The 17595-nt window shown below is 51.6% G+C and overlaps 1 protein-coding gene across 1 annotated transcript in view; it reads left to right on the top strand.

The window, feature by feature from the left end:
• The window catches only part of MYO7B (myosin VIIB), a 94997-nt gene that overhangs the window by 46851 nt on the left and 30551 nt on the right, over positions 1–17595 (top strand). The window contains exons 13-19 of the mRNA XM_076005448.1: positions 2096–2306; positions 2733–2868; positions 7207–7370; positions 7633–7770; positions 9366–9518; positions 10124–10222; positions 12578–12672. Of these exons, the coding sequence (XP_075861563.1) occupies positions 2096–2306; positions 2733–2868; positions 7207–7370; positions 7633–7770; positions 9366–9518; positions 10124–10222; positions 12578–12672 (996 nt within the window). The remainder of the gene's footprint in view (positions 1–2095; positions 2307–2732; positions 2869–7206; positions 7371–7632; positions 7771–9365; positions 9519–10123; positions 10223–12577; positions 12673–17595) is intronic.

Genomic DNA, 17595 nt, shown 5'->3' with positions numbered 1-17595 from the left:
GTTCAGGCAGGCTGGGACCTCAGCCTCCCAGGGGCCTGCGCACTGCGGTCAGGTTGGGGGCAGCAGGGCTGGCAGGATGTAGCCTAAGGCGTGGGGAACTCGAGTGGGATTCAGGGCATTGGTGTCGAGCCCTGGGAGGGACAGGTGAGCTGACCATGCACACTGGACTCTTCGGAGGTGGATCAGGGGTTGGTTCTGGAAGATGGGACCATGTATGCGGGGACCCCTCCCTGAAGGAAGGCCAGCAGCCACCAGGAGCCACCTGCCAGGTTTGTGCTGGGCGACAGCCTGGGCGCCCGCCCGGAAGGAGGGGCTTCTTGCACTGGGTCCCTCCCAGTCGCGCGCTCTGCATGGCCTGCTGAGCGGCTCCAGGCAGTACGCTGGTGTGGGGGACACAGCAGGCATATCCCCTCGCTTCTCAGATTAAGAAACATTGAACAAACAGCGGGAAGTAGGACGAGGTCTTGCCTAACTGGGTGACCATCCTGAGGAGGCTCCACCTAGGGCAGACCCAGAGACGGCACAGGTAGCCTGCTGACTGGGCAGGAGGGCAGGCGCCCCAGCGTGCAGGCAAGGGAGGAGGGAGCCGGTGCCCTTGGAGTGCTGTGAGGAGTCCCCAGCAGCAAGGGTGGAGCTGCAGAGGCGGGCAGGGCCTTCTGTGGTGGTCACTGTCTGGATGCTGAAGACAAGGGAAGCCCGGAGGATTTGGAGCAGGGAACAGTGTGACCAGATTTGCACATCAGCAAGTTCCCCTTAGTGGCCATGTGAGAGTGACAGGTGGGGCGAGGCTGGAGGGGGCAGAGCCGTGAGTGCCCAGTGAGCAGAGGAGACAGCACTCAGGTGGGGGGGAGTTGGGGGGTCGGGTTTTGTGTTGGAGATAGCATGCGCCAGACTTCAGCAGCGGATAGGAACTGGGGAGGAGGCACAGAGAGCTGCCAAGCATGATGCCTCCGTCTCTGACTTGCAACGGGCTGGTGGGTGCAGGGCCTTCCCAAGGCAGGGAGCCAGGACGGAGAGCAGGTTGGAGGGCTGGGGGTGGGGTAGGGAGTATGTCTGGTCCATGCAGAGGGGCCAGGCAGTCAATCCTGGGTCTCTGGAAGCTTGTATCAACACCGAGGTCACCTTACCCATGGGGCTGGGGCTGTCATGTGCCCTCACCCCCACAAGGGTGGTCTCAGTGACAGGACAGGCAGGCCTGGCAGAGGACCCTGCAGGGGATCTGTTCTGGGAAATCCCGGGACAGTCTAGAAAAACCATCACCCAGACTGAGATGGAGCTGAGAGACTCCATCTCTGCGAAGGACTCAGACGAGTCCGGCCGACGGCTTAGGCGAGTTTTAGAGGCTCCTCGCAAGGCACCTGCTCCTGACAGCACAGGACTCCTTCCGCGGAGCCTTCTTGCATGCAGAGTCCACACCTGCCACTTGTGATGTCGTCTTGAATCCCTTCCCCGTGAGGGCACGCAGCTCTTATATCGTATGTTCACAGTGAAACAGACCTAGCAAGTGCCATTATCATGTGTTGTCTCACAACCTATGTTATGTTAATGGTACACTTCTCCACCAGGCAGAGGTTTTAGTGTGACAGCTAGCCCAAGGGCACTAGGACAGTCAGAGCATCACCAGAGCAGTCAGGGCCTATCTGAGCTAGCCACTTCAAGGCATGGGCGCTGGGCCCGTATCCTGGGCCCGTATCCTACCAAGTAGTTATCTTGGTACTTGTTTAACCTACTTTGTAACAGTTCTGCTGACCACTCCAGGCTAGCACTGCTTCTGCTTCTGCTATGTGGCGGGAGCTTGCATTTTCCTCTCAGGATCACAAGAAGCCAAAGGCAAGGACTTGATGACATGCTGAGCCTTCTCGTTTCTCTTAGTCTTTTTGCCTTGGAGTGGAGGAGGTGACAGTACCAGAGGCAGAGAGAGAAGGGAGGGTGTGTGGGGAGGTGTGGCTGGGAGTATACAGAGGCTGCACGATGTGCATCTCTGGGCACATATGCATGCAGTCATGCAGGGGTGGCTGGTGATCCCAGGGCTCCAGCCTGCTGCAGGGGCCCAAGCTGGCCCTGCCCACCCTGGGCGGTGGCATTGCCTCCACAGCTTTGAGCAGCTGTGCATCAACTTCGCCAATGAGCACCTGCAGCAGTTCTTCGTGCAGCACGTGTTCACCATGGAGCAGGAGGAGTACCGCTCAGAGGGCATTGACTGGGACTACATCCGCTACACTGACAATCGGCCCACCCTCGACCTGCTGGCCCTCAAGCCTGTGAGCATCATCTCACTTCTGGACGAAGAGAGCCGCTTCCCACAGGTGTGCATCTGCCAACCCTAACATGGAGACCCCTGCTCGTGGGTGTCCTCCTCAAGGTTGGGAAACTCCATGTGAGTGGCCCACTTGTTCCTGGAGTTGCCAAAAGCTCTGCCAAGAATAAGCAGAAGAGCCCTAGCCCAACCAGACCCTCCTTCCCTTCAAGACTGCCTCAGGCCCACCTCCTGCAGGAAGGCTTCCCTGACTGCTGGGGTAGCTAGCCAGCTGTACGAAGTAGAGCAGGACAGCTGGTGGCCTCTGCTCCCAGCCCAGCCCTTGCCCACCTCCATAAGTCACTGACCCCTGCGTGTCAGTCTCCTGCCTGTGGAGAGGCCCTCAGTCATTCTGAGCCCAGGTTGCTTTAAGCCCCTGAGCCTGTGGCTGGACTCTGGGGCCTCAGCCCATAGGTGTCTATCTGGGTTCTTCCAGGGGACAGACATCACCATGCTGCAGAAACTGAACAGTGTCCACGCCAGCAACAAGGCCTTTCTGCAGCCCAAGAATATCCACGATGCCAGGTTTGGCATTGCCCACTTTGCCGGCGAGGTGTACTACCAGGCAGAAGGTGAGTACAGCCCCTCTCACACCTTCCAAATCTGGATCAGATTCCAGGGGGGCCATGGAAAGTAGGCACAAGGTTGTCCTGCAGACCTAGCAATGGGACAGAAGAATGAGTAGTGTGGCTTTTATTGGAGAAAGGAAATAAGATAGACTGGGCATTTTTTTTTTACTATTTGGTAATAACTCTATTGAGATATGATTCACATACCAATTTATATATAATTGTGAATATATATAATTCACATATTTATTCACCCATTTTAAGTGTACAACTCAATGGTTTTTAGTATATTCATAGTGTATATTTATGATTGCCACCATTTTAGAACATTTTCATCACCCCCCAAAAATTACCAATTAGCAGTCACTCCCCGTTTTCCCCAACCCTATGCAACAACTAATTCCTCTCTCTGGATTTGCCTATGCTAGGCATTTAATACAAATGGAACTATACAATATTTGGGATTCTGTGACTGGTTTCTTTCACTTAGCATAATATTGTCAAGGTTCATCCATGCAGTAGCATGTGTCAGTACCTTTTATTGCAGATTAATATTCCATTGCATGGATATACCATACTTTATCTTTTCATTAGTTGATGGACGTTTGGTTTGTTTCCACTTTTTGGCTATTATGTATAACAGTTCTATGAATATCCATGTACAAATTTTTGTGTGGACATATGTTTTCACATGTAAGGTTTCAGGAGTTTTGCAGGGCTTTGCTTTGAAGGAATCTGTGAGGTCTCCTGGGTATGCACCTAGCACTGGAATTGCTGGGTCAGATAGTAACTCTATGTCTAACTTTTTGAGTAATCACCAAAATGTTTTCCATAGTAGCTGCATCATTTTACATTCCCACTATCAACGTATGAGGGTTCTGATTCCTCCACATCCCTGCCACACATGTTGTCGTCTGTCTTTTCAATTACAGCTATCCCAGTGGATTCTAAGTGGTGTCTCAATGTGATTTGATTTGCATTTCCCTGATGGCTATGATGTTGAGCACCTTGTCATGTGCTTCCTGGCCATCTGTATATCTTCTTTGTAGGGATATCTGTTTAAATCCTTTGCCCATGGTTTAGTTGGGCTATTTGTCTTTTTACTGTTGAGCTGTAGGAGTTGTTTATATATTCTGGAGCCTTATCAGAGATATGATTTATAAATATGTTCTCATCCTGTTCATTGTCTTTTTACTTTCTTGGCAATGTCCTTTGAAGTACAAAAGGTCTTCATTTTGAAGAAGTCCAACTTAGCTATTTTCCTTTTGTTATACCATATCTAAGAGTTTTCTATCAAATCCAAGGTCATGAAAGTTTACCCCTATGTTTTCCTCTAAGAGTTTTTTAGTGTTAGCTTTTACATTTAGGTCTTTGACTTATTTTAAGTTTGGGATGTGTTGAGGGAGGCTCACTAATGATTTTGATTGAGAAATAGAGGCCTGGTGTGCTTAGAAGAGCGAGAAGGGTGGCCAGTGTGCTGCCGTGACAGGAAGGCTGTGTGGCCGGAGGGCTACTCTCTGCACCTCGTGTGGAGAAATGAGGAGGTGCTTTGGTCTGTTTAACTGGAGGTGTTGGAAGATAGGACTAGGAGACATGTAAGGTTTCAGGAATTTTGCAGGGCTTTGCCTTGAAGGAATCTGTGAGTGTGTTAGTTCACAGACCAGAAGCTGCCTAGCAACAGAGGGGCACCTCACTGGTCGGAGCGTATGCAAGGCAACGCCTGTCTCCAGACCTGAAGGTCAGCGCCAGATGCTTGTGTAAGACAGAGCTCCGCATGCGGTCACAGGTTAAGGACTGATCTAAGAATGCCAGCCCAGCAGACACCTGCAGCTGAAACCAATTAGCTCCAAGGACAGTTCCTGCTTCCCTCCTGACCCTATGTCTCAGTTAATGAGAAACTAGATAAAGAAATATATAGCCTCTATATTTCTGTTTAGCTTTTCTGCTAATTGACAGTTATATATGTATATATATATATATATATATATATTTTGAGACACAGTCTCACTTTGTTGCCTAGGCTAAAGTGAGTGCCATGGCATCAGCCTAGCTCACAGCAACCTCAAACTCCTGGGCTCAAGCAATCCTACTGCCTCAGCCTCCCAAGTCGCTGGGACTACAGGCATGCGCCACTATGCCCAGCTAATTTTTTCTATATAAATATATTAGTTGGCCAATTAATTTCTTTCTATTTATAGTAGAGACAGGGTCTTGCTCTTGCTCAGGCTGGTTTCGAACTCCTGACCTCAAGCAATCTGCCCGCCTCGGCCTCCCAGAGTGCTAGGATTACAGGCGTGAGCCACCGCGCCCCGCCGACAGTTTTATCTTTAACTTACATACTCAGCTAGGTCTACTCTTAACTTGGGACTTAGAAATTTATCTTAGAAAAATTTTGTAACTGATTGCTCACATAGGTAGAATTAATTAAGGGAACTCTAGAAACTTGTGGGGAGCCTTGAAACCTAAACAAATTACATGTACACATAAATCTGTAACCACTAACAACTAATTGCTGTTAGTGCCAATAAATACTGATGTGAGACTTCACTCACGGCCTCACAGCTCACTGGAATGCTGGAAGACCCCTGACTCCCCCTCACTTTAAACTATACTTTGTTTATGTCTCAGTTATTTCTCTGTCTCTATTATTTCCAAAACTTTTGCGATGACCCTGCCTGGGACCTGTCCTACTGGCGTGCAGCTCTCTCCCAGCACGGAGGCTCAGATCAGGCCTGGCCTTGTGTGCAGGGGTGCTCACTCATGTGGAATAGACAAGGTGTCAGGAGGTCTGGGGGAGAAACGGGGCAGCGGCTGCATAGTTCCTGCCGGATCCTGGCTTTGGGCTCTACAGAAAGGGACAGGCCAAAAAGGTGGGGCCTGCAGGGTCTCAGGACACAAGAAGACATTGAGCTCATCCCCCAACCTCCCTGGGCAATTCAAAGCCACATTTTGTTTTGTGAAGTGACATGAAACTTATATGTATGCTATGATTGAGGTAGCTTCTTTCTAGATTTTCTGATTGCAAAATGCTGGAAATATCCATTTAAACTTAGCCTCTGGTTCTTACCTGGGGTGCCCTGGTATGCTGATGACCTAGCTGCACTTACTCTGCCTGCTGGAGACTAAGTCCAGGAGTGCCTCAGCCTCCCCTCGCCCTGAGAACACCCAAGGAGCTCCCTGCCCCAGGTGGGGGGAGGCTCTGTCTGATCTCAGAGGTGCAAGGTATCACCAGCGTCTGCCTCACCCAGCACCTGGTGCAGCCCTCCCTCCCCGGGTGCTGCTCCCCTCACAGGAACCTGCAGGTAGAGGTGGGAAACAGGCTCCCTTTCCCTCTCCCACCCTGACGCAGCCTCCCCAGACCCATACAGGCTGTGCAGGTGTGCACAGAGCATGCCACTGAAAGGTGGGGAGACTTAAAGGGGGCAGAGTGGAAGAAGAAAGTCAAGGTTGTGCCCTGGGGGGTCAGCCCTCAGCGACCAAGAAGTGCAGTCCCTGGTCCCATCTAACCTGACTGTGGGAAGCAGTTCACCTTCAACACCTTCTTAGTGTGACTTTGTCCTTACTCCAGGGCTAGGCCATGCTTACCCATGGCTAGAGGGGAGAAGTGGGATCTTCTCAACCCCTGGAGCCATGCCTGCATAATCTGCTAGGCCTGCAGTGACAAACACTACAGGCCGGGCGGCTTAAACAATGGAAGTTCCTGTCTCACAGTTCTGGAGGCTAGGAGTCTGAGAGCAAGGTGTAGGCAGGGTTGGTCCCTTCTGAGGGATCTGTCCGGCTGTGTCCTCACATCACCTTCTGTCTGTGTCTGTGTCCAAATCTCTTCTTACAATGACACTGGTCATACTGGATTAGGGCTCACCCTAATGGTCTCATTTCTTCCTTAATCAACTTGTTAAAGGCCCTGTCTCCAACTACAGTCATGTTCTGATGTATAGGGAGTTAGGGCTTCAACATAGGAATTTGGGGGGACACAATTCAGCCTATAACACTGTCCGTTCCCCACTTCCGGAGGCTCAGCCTTCAGGCCAGAGGGGCCTCCAGCCCTAGCAGGACCTCCCAAGGTCCCAGAGCAGGAAGATGATGGTGGTGTAGATGAGGGGCTGGAGTGGAGATGGGGTCTGGGAGTTGACAGTTCAGACAGTAGAAGCAACCTGATGCTGGGCAGAGATGGTGGGGCCGTGCCTGGGTGGGGGGCAGAGAACATTGGCTTCAGTGGGACTGTCATAGGGTTGGGGCTCCTCTAGGCATCCTGTGCGCCCACCCCACTGCCCTCTTCTTCCCAGTGGGTTGTGGTGATGGCTGGGCTGGGCTGGAGGGTGGGCCGTGCTGTCCCCACAGGCTTCCTGGAGAAGAACCGAGATGTGCTGAGCGCGGATATCCTCACCCTGGTTTACTCCTCCAAAAACAAGTTCCTGAGGGAAATATTCAATCTGGAGTCGGCAGAGACCAAGCTGGGCCACGGGACCATCCGCCAGGCAAAGGCAGGGAGCCAGCTCTTCAAGGTGGGCTCCCGGGCACCCCCAAGGCCTCCTGCATCTCTCAGCCCTGAGGGCCACAAGGACAGGCAGATGTTTTACTCACCTCTGGGTCCCCAGCATGCAGTTCGGTGCCTGGGGAAACCTGTGACAGTGGGTGGATAGGCGGATGGACCGATGGATGCCCTGCCTGCGGGGCCTTAGCAGACGCCCTCCCTGTGCTGTGGGTTGGCCATGTCCCAGGTGGCACTCCCTGGGCCCTAATTGTGCCCTGTGCTTCCATCCGCAGTCTGCAGACTCAGCCAAGCGGCCCTCCACCTTGGCAGGCCAATTCAAGCAGTCCCTGGACAAACTGATGAAAATCCTGACCAACTGCCAGCCCTACTTCATCCGCTGCATCAAACCCAACGAGTACAAGAAGCCGATGGTAACAGGAGAGGGCCAGGGGCACAGGTGGGGAGGGAGGAGGAGGAGCCCGATGGCCTCAAGAGTTGCAGTTGCTCCCTCTGCCAGGGTCTGGCCACTGTTCAGCTGTTAGCTGCCTCCACTTGACACATGAGGACAATAGAGTCAGGTGACCAGTCTAGGTCAGTCCTCTTAGTCCTGCCATTCAACTTCTGCGAGTGCTGGGTCAGGCTCTTCTCTTCTCTGAGCCTCAGTTTTCTCTTCCGTAAAGTCAGATTCGCTCCTGCCTGCAGGGGTGCAGCAAGAGTTGCCGTGAGGTTTGCAGCAGGTCTCCATGTGTAAACCACACTCAGTAAGTGGCAGAAACCAGTATGGGGACTGACACCAGTATTAGGGGCTGACACCACTCCTGGTCACCGAGCCCTCAGACAGCCAGCCTTACCCATGTGCAGTAAGAGGGTGGGAGCCTGGTGCCGCCTGCCCGGGGTCCCTGCTCCGTGGGCTGCGGAATCCCACCCAGAGGCTGCAATACAGGGACCCCTCAAATTGGGAGATATCTTCTGAAAGGCTATCAAACAGCTCAAAAACACCCTATAAGGAATAAATGTCACATTAAATAGAATGCCTTTCTGAAAAGAATGACACCATATGAAAGCTGGTTTGTCCCGTGAAATCTAGGCTGTGTCTTAGGCAGACATGAGACTTCTCTTGCTCCTCAACTGCTGAGAGGAGTGACCGTGCTCCTGGAAGCCCTCGCCCCGCCTGCCTGCCCGCCCGCTGTGGGAGCCCGTGTGGGACAGCGACCTGATGCTTGGGGAGGGGGGGGCTCTGGCCCAGATGTTGCCTCTAGGTGGCAGCCGCCCTGCCATGTGTGTAGGGGAGGCCGGCCTGAGGGGCCAGACGCACTCAGCCCCCAGGAGAGTAACCGGCACCTCAGGTGCTGGTCTTTACATTGGAGCCAGTCACCTCCACCACGCAAAGCTGCTGTGAAGATTCAGCGAGAAATGCCAGGCCCATAGGACATACTCAGCGAACAGCAGCTGACCTCTCAGCTGGGGCTAGCGCCGCCTGGCCTTGAGCCCTGGAGCAGCGGCTCCGTGGCTCTCAGTTTTGCAGGTGCCTGCCAGGCTTGCCCAACTGGAGGGCTGTCCTCCTGAGCCCCAGAGAGACCCCTAGCTCCAGGTGGAGGGGAGCCCTCTAGAGGCCAAGCCCCCTCGAAAGCCACACACCTGGGGGAAGCATCATGCCCAAGTTCCTCTCTGCCCACCACACCTGCCTCCAAGCAGGGCACGACTCTGTTCCTGGCCAGCTGCCCCTCCAGGTGTCCTTCCATCTTGGGGGAGGGAGAGGCTAAGCTGAGCAGGACATTTTCCGCCTCTGAGTGCAAGAGTCACGTCTTCATCCCCTGCTGTGTGGGGGCACAGCGCTGGACGCGCCAGGCAGCGCCCAGCCTGCCGTGTGCAGCGAGAGGCGCTCAGGAACGCCGCCAATGGGGCGCGTGCAAGTGACCTTGCGTTCCTGCGCTGTGCACATCTGGAGAGTGGCACGAGCTTTGCGTTCTGGTGGCTGCGGTGGGGGCAAGGCCGCCGGCGTCTGGTCACCCTGCCCCACCCACAGCTCTTCGACCGGGAGCTGTGCCTGCGGCAGCTGCGCTACTCGGGCATGATGGAGACCGTGCAGATCCGCAAGTCGGGCTTCCCCATCCGCTACTCGCTGGAGGACTTCTCGCAGAGGTTCTGCGTGCTGCTGCCCAGCACCGTGCGGACACAGGTGCGCGCCCCTCTCGCCCGCGCCCTCCCCTACCGTGGTGGCTAGCTCCAGCCTCAGTGCAAGGGGGCTCCACAATGCCCAGGCACCAAGCTCTGCGATGATCCCATCCTTCTTTACCTTCCCCGCCTCCCACCCTCCCCTCTTGCTCTCCCAGGGGCACGGCGGGGGCACTGGCTCACCCCGGGGGTCTGGTGGATGCTGGCAGCTGCAGCTGTTCCTTCTAGCACGTCTGTGCTCTCACAGCAAGCACTGTCTCCCATGGGGCAGAACGTCACAGGGCTGAGGTGTGGCTAGGGAGCTATTAGGGCTAGGAAGTCTTTCCTGTCCTGCCTGAAGCCTCAGCCATCCTGAAGTCTGGCCTGACCTGGGGCCAAGCGTCCACAGCCACATTAAGGCCCCAGGCCCAGCAGAGCCCATAGCCCTGAAGGACTGGACCCAGAGTGCCCCTGGCCTACTCCTTGACCTGGGGTGCCCTCTGTGCCTGTGCCAGGGCGGCCCCTGGCAGTGGAGCCTGTGGAGGAGGAAGAAGACACCGGTCCTCAGACTTCAGCCTTGGGGGGGTCTCTGCTCCGACATGCTCTGAGCCAACCTGTCTCTCCTGGCAGCTGCGAGACAAGTTCCGCCAAATGACCATACGCATTGCTGACATGTGGCTGGGGACAGACAAAGACTGGAAAGTGGGAAGGACCAAAATTTTCCTGAAGGTGAGACGCTGAGGAACCCGCCGGCGGCGGCCTCCTGGGATGTGGAGCTGGTCAGCTCCTGCGCCAGGCCCGGCGTCTCCACTCGCGCCCGGCCGACACCTCTGCTCCAGCGCTGCCGGTGGGCCCGGCCCTTGGGGAAGCCCAGGTGTAGAAAGTCATGCTAGGGGTACTCGAGGTGGGCTGAACACTGGGGAAGCCAGCCCAGCCTGTGGGGGTCCGGGAAGCGTCTCAGAGAGGGTCCTGTAGGGCCGCAGTCCCCAACCCCCAGGCTCCGGACTGACCACTATGGCCTGTGACCTATTAGGAACTGGGCCACACAGCAGGAGGTGAGCCGCAGGAAGCTTCATGTGCATTTACAGCCACTGCTGTCACTGGCATCACCACCTGAGCTCCGCCTCCCGTCAGACCAGCGGCTGCATCAGATTCAAGCAGGAGCTGTAAACTAATCTGAGCCCTGCTGTGAACTGCGCGTGCGGGGTCTGGGCTGCGTGCTCCATATGATCTGGGGCGGTGATGTTGGCGCTGGGGAACAGCTGCAAGTACAGGTCATCTTTAGCAGAGAGGTCTGACTGCACAATACATGTGATGTGCTCGAATCATACTGAAACCATCCCCCACCTGGTCTATGGAAAAATTGTCTTCCATGAAACTGGGCCCTGGTGCCAAAAAGGCTGGGGAACGCTGCACTAGGACAAGCCTGAGGGGAAGGAAAAGGTACCTCTAGGACCCCCAGAGAGCCGGCACGGCAACGGGAGGGTGCAGTGTGTTGACTGCCATGAGCTGGCTCAGCCCTAGGAGGCTCGTATGAGCAGTACCACCACCTGCCTCCCCCACAACATACAGGGAGCTTCAGGCCATGCACAGGCAGCCTCATGGCCCTCCAGGATTGCCAGCTGGGTCAAAGAGCCACCGGGGAGAGGACCCCCCTGCCCCCTATCCTCATAAGCCTTAGGCGGGCAAGTGCAGGGAGAAGGAAGAGAAAGAAGAGATCGAGCCAGCTCACCTGGGGCTCCTGCCCCATACCTGCTCTTCCTTCCTCTTCCACATAGTGACTCCTCACCCACCCTCATCTGTCCCCAGAGGGACCTCCTGGCCTCAGCCCTCCAGTTGGTCCATCTGTCCGTGCATTAGTCAGGCTGGTGCTGGGGATCTGAGGCACAAACAGGGAAAAGAAGCAGAGGGCTTCTGATTTGGTTGGGGAGGTGAGGTCTGCAGAGGGATGCCCCAGGGCACTGCCTGGAGGGCAAAACAGACAACAAGGGCCACAGCGACATAAAGGCGAGGTCAGTGTGGGTGGGTGTTGGAGGAGCAGGAGAGGATAGTGGCCACCCCTCCATTCCTCCTGCCCCTGCTGTTCCTTCCTCAAGGCCACAGTTGGGTCTGGTCTGTCTCTGTTGCCCAGGCTCCAGGCTGTGTGACGGTCTGGTGCAGGCGGGAGGGGCCATTGAGCTCCCAGCCCCTCCTCCCCACTTGCCTGAGGGCCACACTGCTCTGTGCTCTGCAGAGACAGCCCCTGGCTTCCTGGGGCTGAGGTGGCAGGATATCCTCAGGCACAGTGATGCCCAAGGATGAATAAGGCCCATGGGCTCTCACCCAGAATCCTACTCACAGGTTGCAGGAAACATTTTTATATTGAAACAACCATAGGTCTCATACAGTTGAATGCAAACGTTGCATGGATTTTGGAAAATAAAACACAAATTCAAAGAAATGTGCCCCCTTAGATTCTTTTTTTTTTTTTTTTTTTTTTTTTGAGTCTTCCATGAGAACCAGCCCCCTTAGATTCTTCAGAGCAGAAATGAAGGTTGCCAGGTTGAATTAGCAAGTAAAAAGAGCTGAAGGAGGGAGTTCTTGAATCCGAAGTGGGAGGTATCACACTCCTGTTTCTTTCTTTCTTTTTTTTTTTTTGAGACAGAGTCTCACTTTGTTGCCCAGGCTAGAGTGAGTGCCATGGTGTCAGCCTAGCTCACAGCAACCTCAAACTCCTGGGCTCAAGCGATCCTCCTGCCTCAGCCTCCCGAGTAGCTGGGACTACAGGCACGCGCCACCATGCCCGGCTAATTTTTTCTATATATGTTAGTTGGCCAGTTAATTTCTTTCTATTTATAGTAGAGACGAGGTCTCGCTCTTGCTCAGGCTGGTTTTGAACTCCTGACCTCGAGCAATCCGCCCGCCTCGGCCTCCCAGAGAGCTAGGATTACAGGCGTGAGCCACCGCGCCCGGCCTACACTCCTGTTTCTGAGCCACATCCAAGTCGATCCGAGGGCCGCCCTCCTAGGAGAGGTCTGAGAGGTGCAGCCTTCTGGGGTGTGGAGGGAGCGGGCAGCTCTGTGACGTCACCTGTCCTGTCCCCAGGGTTACCAGGACACTCTTCTGGAGACGCAGAGGAGCCAGGCCCTGGACAAAGCAGCAGTCAGCATCCAGAGAGTCCTACGCGGCTACAGACACAGGTGCTGGCCCCTCCCCAAGTCACCGCCCGCCATGTCCCCCACAAACCAGGGTCATGAGTCCCCGCGGGTCCCTCCCTGGAGGTGACTAGGATCTCCCAAGATCTCCTGACTGGGGACACTGCAGCCTGTGAATTCCAATACATTACCAGAATGTTTGGAAGAAACAAAAACCACTCCGGAAGCAAGAGAAGTGAACCAAATGAAGGATCAGCTCTGTTAACTACATTTTGTTTTTCTCCTTCAATCATCTTGGAGAGGGTGTGGGTTTGGGTTATGAAGTAGTTCAGTTTTAGAGGGAATAAAGACCACTGGCTTCGCCTCAGTTCCCTGGGCAGTCGGAAAGCAGTACTTGAGTTTCAGTCCAGGTTCAGCCGGTCAGCAACGCTGCCCCATCACCCACCCACACCTCATCCGGAGGGCCCTGCAGTCCCCACAGCATGGTCCTGTGAGCTATCTCGACTGCCGGTCCCCAGTCGTAGAAAGGGCTGGAACCCCAGGCATGAGAAACTGGGAGAAGGTGGCAGCCCTGGGAATAGGGAATGTGGGCCCAGGGAGCAGGGTCTGGAGCTGTGGCCTGTGACAGCAGAGGCAGCGCTGCTGCAAGGAAGCCAGGGGCCAGCAGGGAAGGCCGGATCCTGGTGCCTGTGGTCTCAGGACCATGGGCAGCATCAGATCAGCCAGTCCAGCATATCAGAGGGAGACTGGCCAACTGACTCTGTTATATTTTTAATTAAGGTTTTGTTTTGAGACAATTGTAGATTAACATGCAGTTGTAAGGAATAATACAAAGAGATCCCCATACACTGTTTGTCCAGTTTCCCACAGTGGTAGCATCTCATAAAACTGTAGTACAGTAACCCAACCAGGACACTGAATTGATAACAGTCAAGATGTAGAGGCCAGGCACGATGGCTCACGCCTGTAACCCTAGCACTCTGGGAGGCCGAGGTGGGTGGATTGCTCGAGGTCAGGAGTTCAAAACCAGCCCGAGCAAGAGCGAGACTCCATCTCTACTATAAATAGAAAGAAATTAATTGGCCAACTAAATATATATAGAAAAAATTAGCTGTGCATGGTGGTACATGCCTGTAGTCCCAGCTACTTGGGAGGCTGAGGCAGGAGGATCACTTGAGCCCAGGAGATTGAGGTTGCTGTGATCTAGGCTGACACCACGGCACTCTAGTCTCAAAAAAAAAAAAAAGACATAGAATGCCCCATCCCCACCAGGACACCTTAGGCTGCCCTCGCACAGTCACACCCTCTGCCCTCCCCCACACCCCCATCTCTCTTTAGCACCTGGCAGCCACTGATCTGTTCTTCATTTCTATAATTTTGCCATCTCAAAAATGTTATATAAATGGAATTATATAGCATGTAGCCTATGGGATTGATTTTTCTCATTCCGCATATTTCTTTGGAAATTCATCCAGATTGTTACGTGCATCAGTATTTTGTTCCTTTTTATTGCTAAGTAGTATTCTGTAGTTTGGATATACCACAGTTTAACCATTCACCTGTTGAAAGACACCTGGGCTATTTCCAGTTTTTGGCTTTCACGAATAAAGCTGCTATGAGCATTTATGTACAGGATTTTGAGTGAACACAAATTACCATTTGTCTGGGATAAATGCCCAGGAGTGCAATTGCTGAGTCATATGGCAGTTACATGTTCCATTTTTAAAGAACTGCCAAACTGTTTGCAAGAGTAGCTGAGATCCAAGAAAGTGAGCCCCAAAACTGGGGTCCAGCCTCAAGGCCAAGTGAGTCCTTGGCTTCGGGCAGGAAAGAATTCAACAGCGAGCTGACAGCGTAAGGCAAAAGCAAGTTTATTGGGGTCTGGAAAGGTAAAAAGAAAGGTGGATGCCCCACAGGCAGAGCAGCAGCTCTCAGAGCAACAGAGAGTAGCACTTTGTGAGTTTCCAGGGTCTTATTTTATACCTTCTATTTTATTTTATCATATTTTATTTTATTTTTTGAGACAGAGTCTCACATTTGTTGCCCAGGCTAGAGTGAGTGCCCTGGTGTCAGCCTAGCTCACAGCAACCTCAATCTCCTGGGCTCAAGCGATCCTTCTGCCTCAGCCTCCCGAGTAGCTGGGACTACAGGCATGGGCCACCATGCCCGGCTAATTATATATATATATATATATATATATATATATATATATATATATATATGTATGTAGTTGGCCAATTAATTTCTTTCTATGTATAGTAGAGATGGGGTCTCACTCTTGCTCAGGCTGGTTTTGAACTCCTGACCCTGAGCGATCCACCCACTTCGGCCTCCCAGAGTGCTAGGATTACAGGCGTGAGCCACCACGCCCGGCCCTATTTAATTTTATGTTACGCAGAAGAAGGATTATTCATAAGATTTCTGGGAAAGGGGTGGGGGAGTTCCGAGGGACCCTCTCCCCTTTAAACCATGTAAGGTAACTTCCAGGAGTTGCCATGGCATTTGCAAACTGCCAGGGTGCTGTGGAGAGTTTCTTGTAGTATGCTAATGTTTTCTAAGTACCGTATAATGAGCAGTGAGGGTAACCTGAGGTTATCTTTCATGGAAATCTTGGTTCTAGCTACTTTTGTCTGGCTTCTCATTGTCTCTTGTTTTATCAGACACTTTGGTTCAAGACTTATTACTCCTTATTGAGCAAAGTCTGCCAGTTCCCTGTCTCAGCTACACCCTTTTGCATTCCCTCCGGCAATGTGTGACTCCATCTCTCCGCACCCTCCCCAGTGCTTGATGTTGTGGCTGTTTTTATTTGAGGCATTCTGATAGGTGTGTAATGATATGTCATTGTGGTTATAATTTACATTTCCTGATGTTGAATATCTTTACATGTGCTTATTTGCCATATGTATATAGTCTCTTTGGTGAAATGTCTGAGCATGTTGCTTGACCAGTTTATAATTGAAATCTTTATTGAGTTTTGAGAGTTCTTTATATATTCTAGATACCAATCCTTTGTCAGTTATGTGGTTTGCAAATATTTTCTCCGTCTTCTCATTCTCTTAAGAGGGTCTTTGCACAGCAAAAGTGTTTAATTTTGATAAAGTCTAATTGTCAAGTATCCCTTTTATAGATCATACTTTTTGGTCTCAAGTCTAAGAACTCTTTGCCTAAAGATTTTCTTTTGTGTTTTTCTAAAAGTTTTATAGTTTTAAACATTTTGCATTTAGGTCCATGATACATTTTCATTTTGAGTTAATTTTTATATAAGGTGTGAGATTTAGGTCAAGGTTCTTTTTCAATTTTTTTCCTAGGGATGTTGCTCCGGCACCATTCATTGAAAAGTCCATCTTCCTTCAATGAATTGCTTTTATGTCTTTGTCAAAAATCCATTTGCCATATTTGTGTGGGTCTGTTTCTGAGTGCTCTGTTCTGTTCCATTGATCTGTGTGTCTGTCCCTCCACAATGCCACAGTGTCTTGTACTATAGTTATATAGTGAGTCTTGAAGCAGTGTAGACTGACTGCTTCCACTCTTCTTTTTCAGAATTGTTTTAGCTCTTCTAGTTCCTTTACATTCCTATGTACATTTTAAAATAATTTTGTCTATAGCTCTAAAAAAATCTTCCTGGGATTTTTGACAGCAATTGCATTGTATATCCGTTTGGGAGAGAATTAACATCTGTAATGTCTAGTCTTTCATTCCATGAACATGATCTCTAGCTCTACTTATTTAGATCTTCTTTGATTTCAATCATCAGTATTTTGTAGTTTTCAGCATATAAATCCTGCACAGGTTTTGTTAAATTTACATGTAAGTTGTTGTTTTTTTGTTTTTGTTTTTCCTGAAACAGGATCTTGTTCTGTCACCCAAGCTGGAGTGCAGTGGCATAATCATAGCTCACAGCAACCTCAAACTCCTGGGCTCATGCGATCACCCTGCCTCAGCCTCCCATGTAGTTGGGATTACAGGTGTGCCACCACATCTGGCTAATTTTTTTTTTTTTAGAAACCGAGTCTCGCTATTGCCTAGGCTAGTCTCCAACTCCTGACCTCAAGAGATCCTCCCACCTTGGCCTCCCAAAGTGCTAGAATTATAGGCGTGAGCCACTGTGCCCAGCCCTAAGTATTTTTTTTTTAGTGGTTGTAAATGGTACTGTGTTTTTAATTTCAACATTGACATGCTCATTGCTAGTATATAGAAATATGATTGATTTTTGTGTGTTGACTTTGTATCCTGCAACCATACTGAACTCACTTTTTATAGATTTCTTGGAATTTTCTATGTAAATAATCATGCCATATGCAAATAGGGACAACTTTATTTCTCCCTTTCCAATCTGCATGTCTTCTATGTCCTTTGCTTGCCTGTTGCACTGGCCAGAACTCCCAGTGTTATCAGAGTGGTGGAAGCAGGTATCTCTGCTTTGTCCCGTATCTTAGGGAGAAAGCTCTTAGCCTCCAACCATTAAGTATAATGTTAGCTGCAGGTTTTTTGTAGCTGGGTGCCCTTTCTTAAGTTGAAAAAGTTTACCAAATTCCTAGTCTTCTGGGAGTTTTTATCATGAATGGGTGTTGAATTTTGTCATTTTTTCTTGCATCAGTTGATAATGATTAAGTGATTTTTCTTCTTTAGCTTTTTTTTTTTTTTTTTGAGACAGAGTCTCGCTTTGTTGCCCAGGCTAGAGTGAGTGCCGTGGCGTCAGCCTAGCTCACAGCAACCTCAAACTCCTGGGCTCAAGCAATCCTCCTGCCTCAGCCTCCCAAGTAGCTGGGACTACAAGCATGCACCACCATGCCTGGCTAATTTTTTTATATATTTTTAGTTGATCAGTTAATTTCTGTCTAGTTTTGGTAGAGATGGGGGGTCTTGCTCAGGCTGGTTTCGAACTGCTGACCTCGAGCAATCCGCCCATCTCAGCCTCCCAGAGTGCTAGATTACAGGTGTGAGCCACCGTGCCGGCCTTCTTTAGCC

The sequence above is a fragment of the Microcebus murinus genome, chromosome 8, assembly GCF_040939455.1.
Source record: "Microcebus murinus isolate Inina chromosome 8, M.murinus_Inina_mat1.0, whole genome shotgun sequence".
Lineage (NCBI taxonomy): Eukaryota > Metazoa > Chordata > Mammalia > Primates > Cheirogaleidae > Microcebus > Microcebus murinus.
This window is presented reverse-complemented; position numbering and strand designations above follow the sequence as displayed.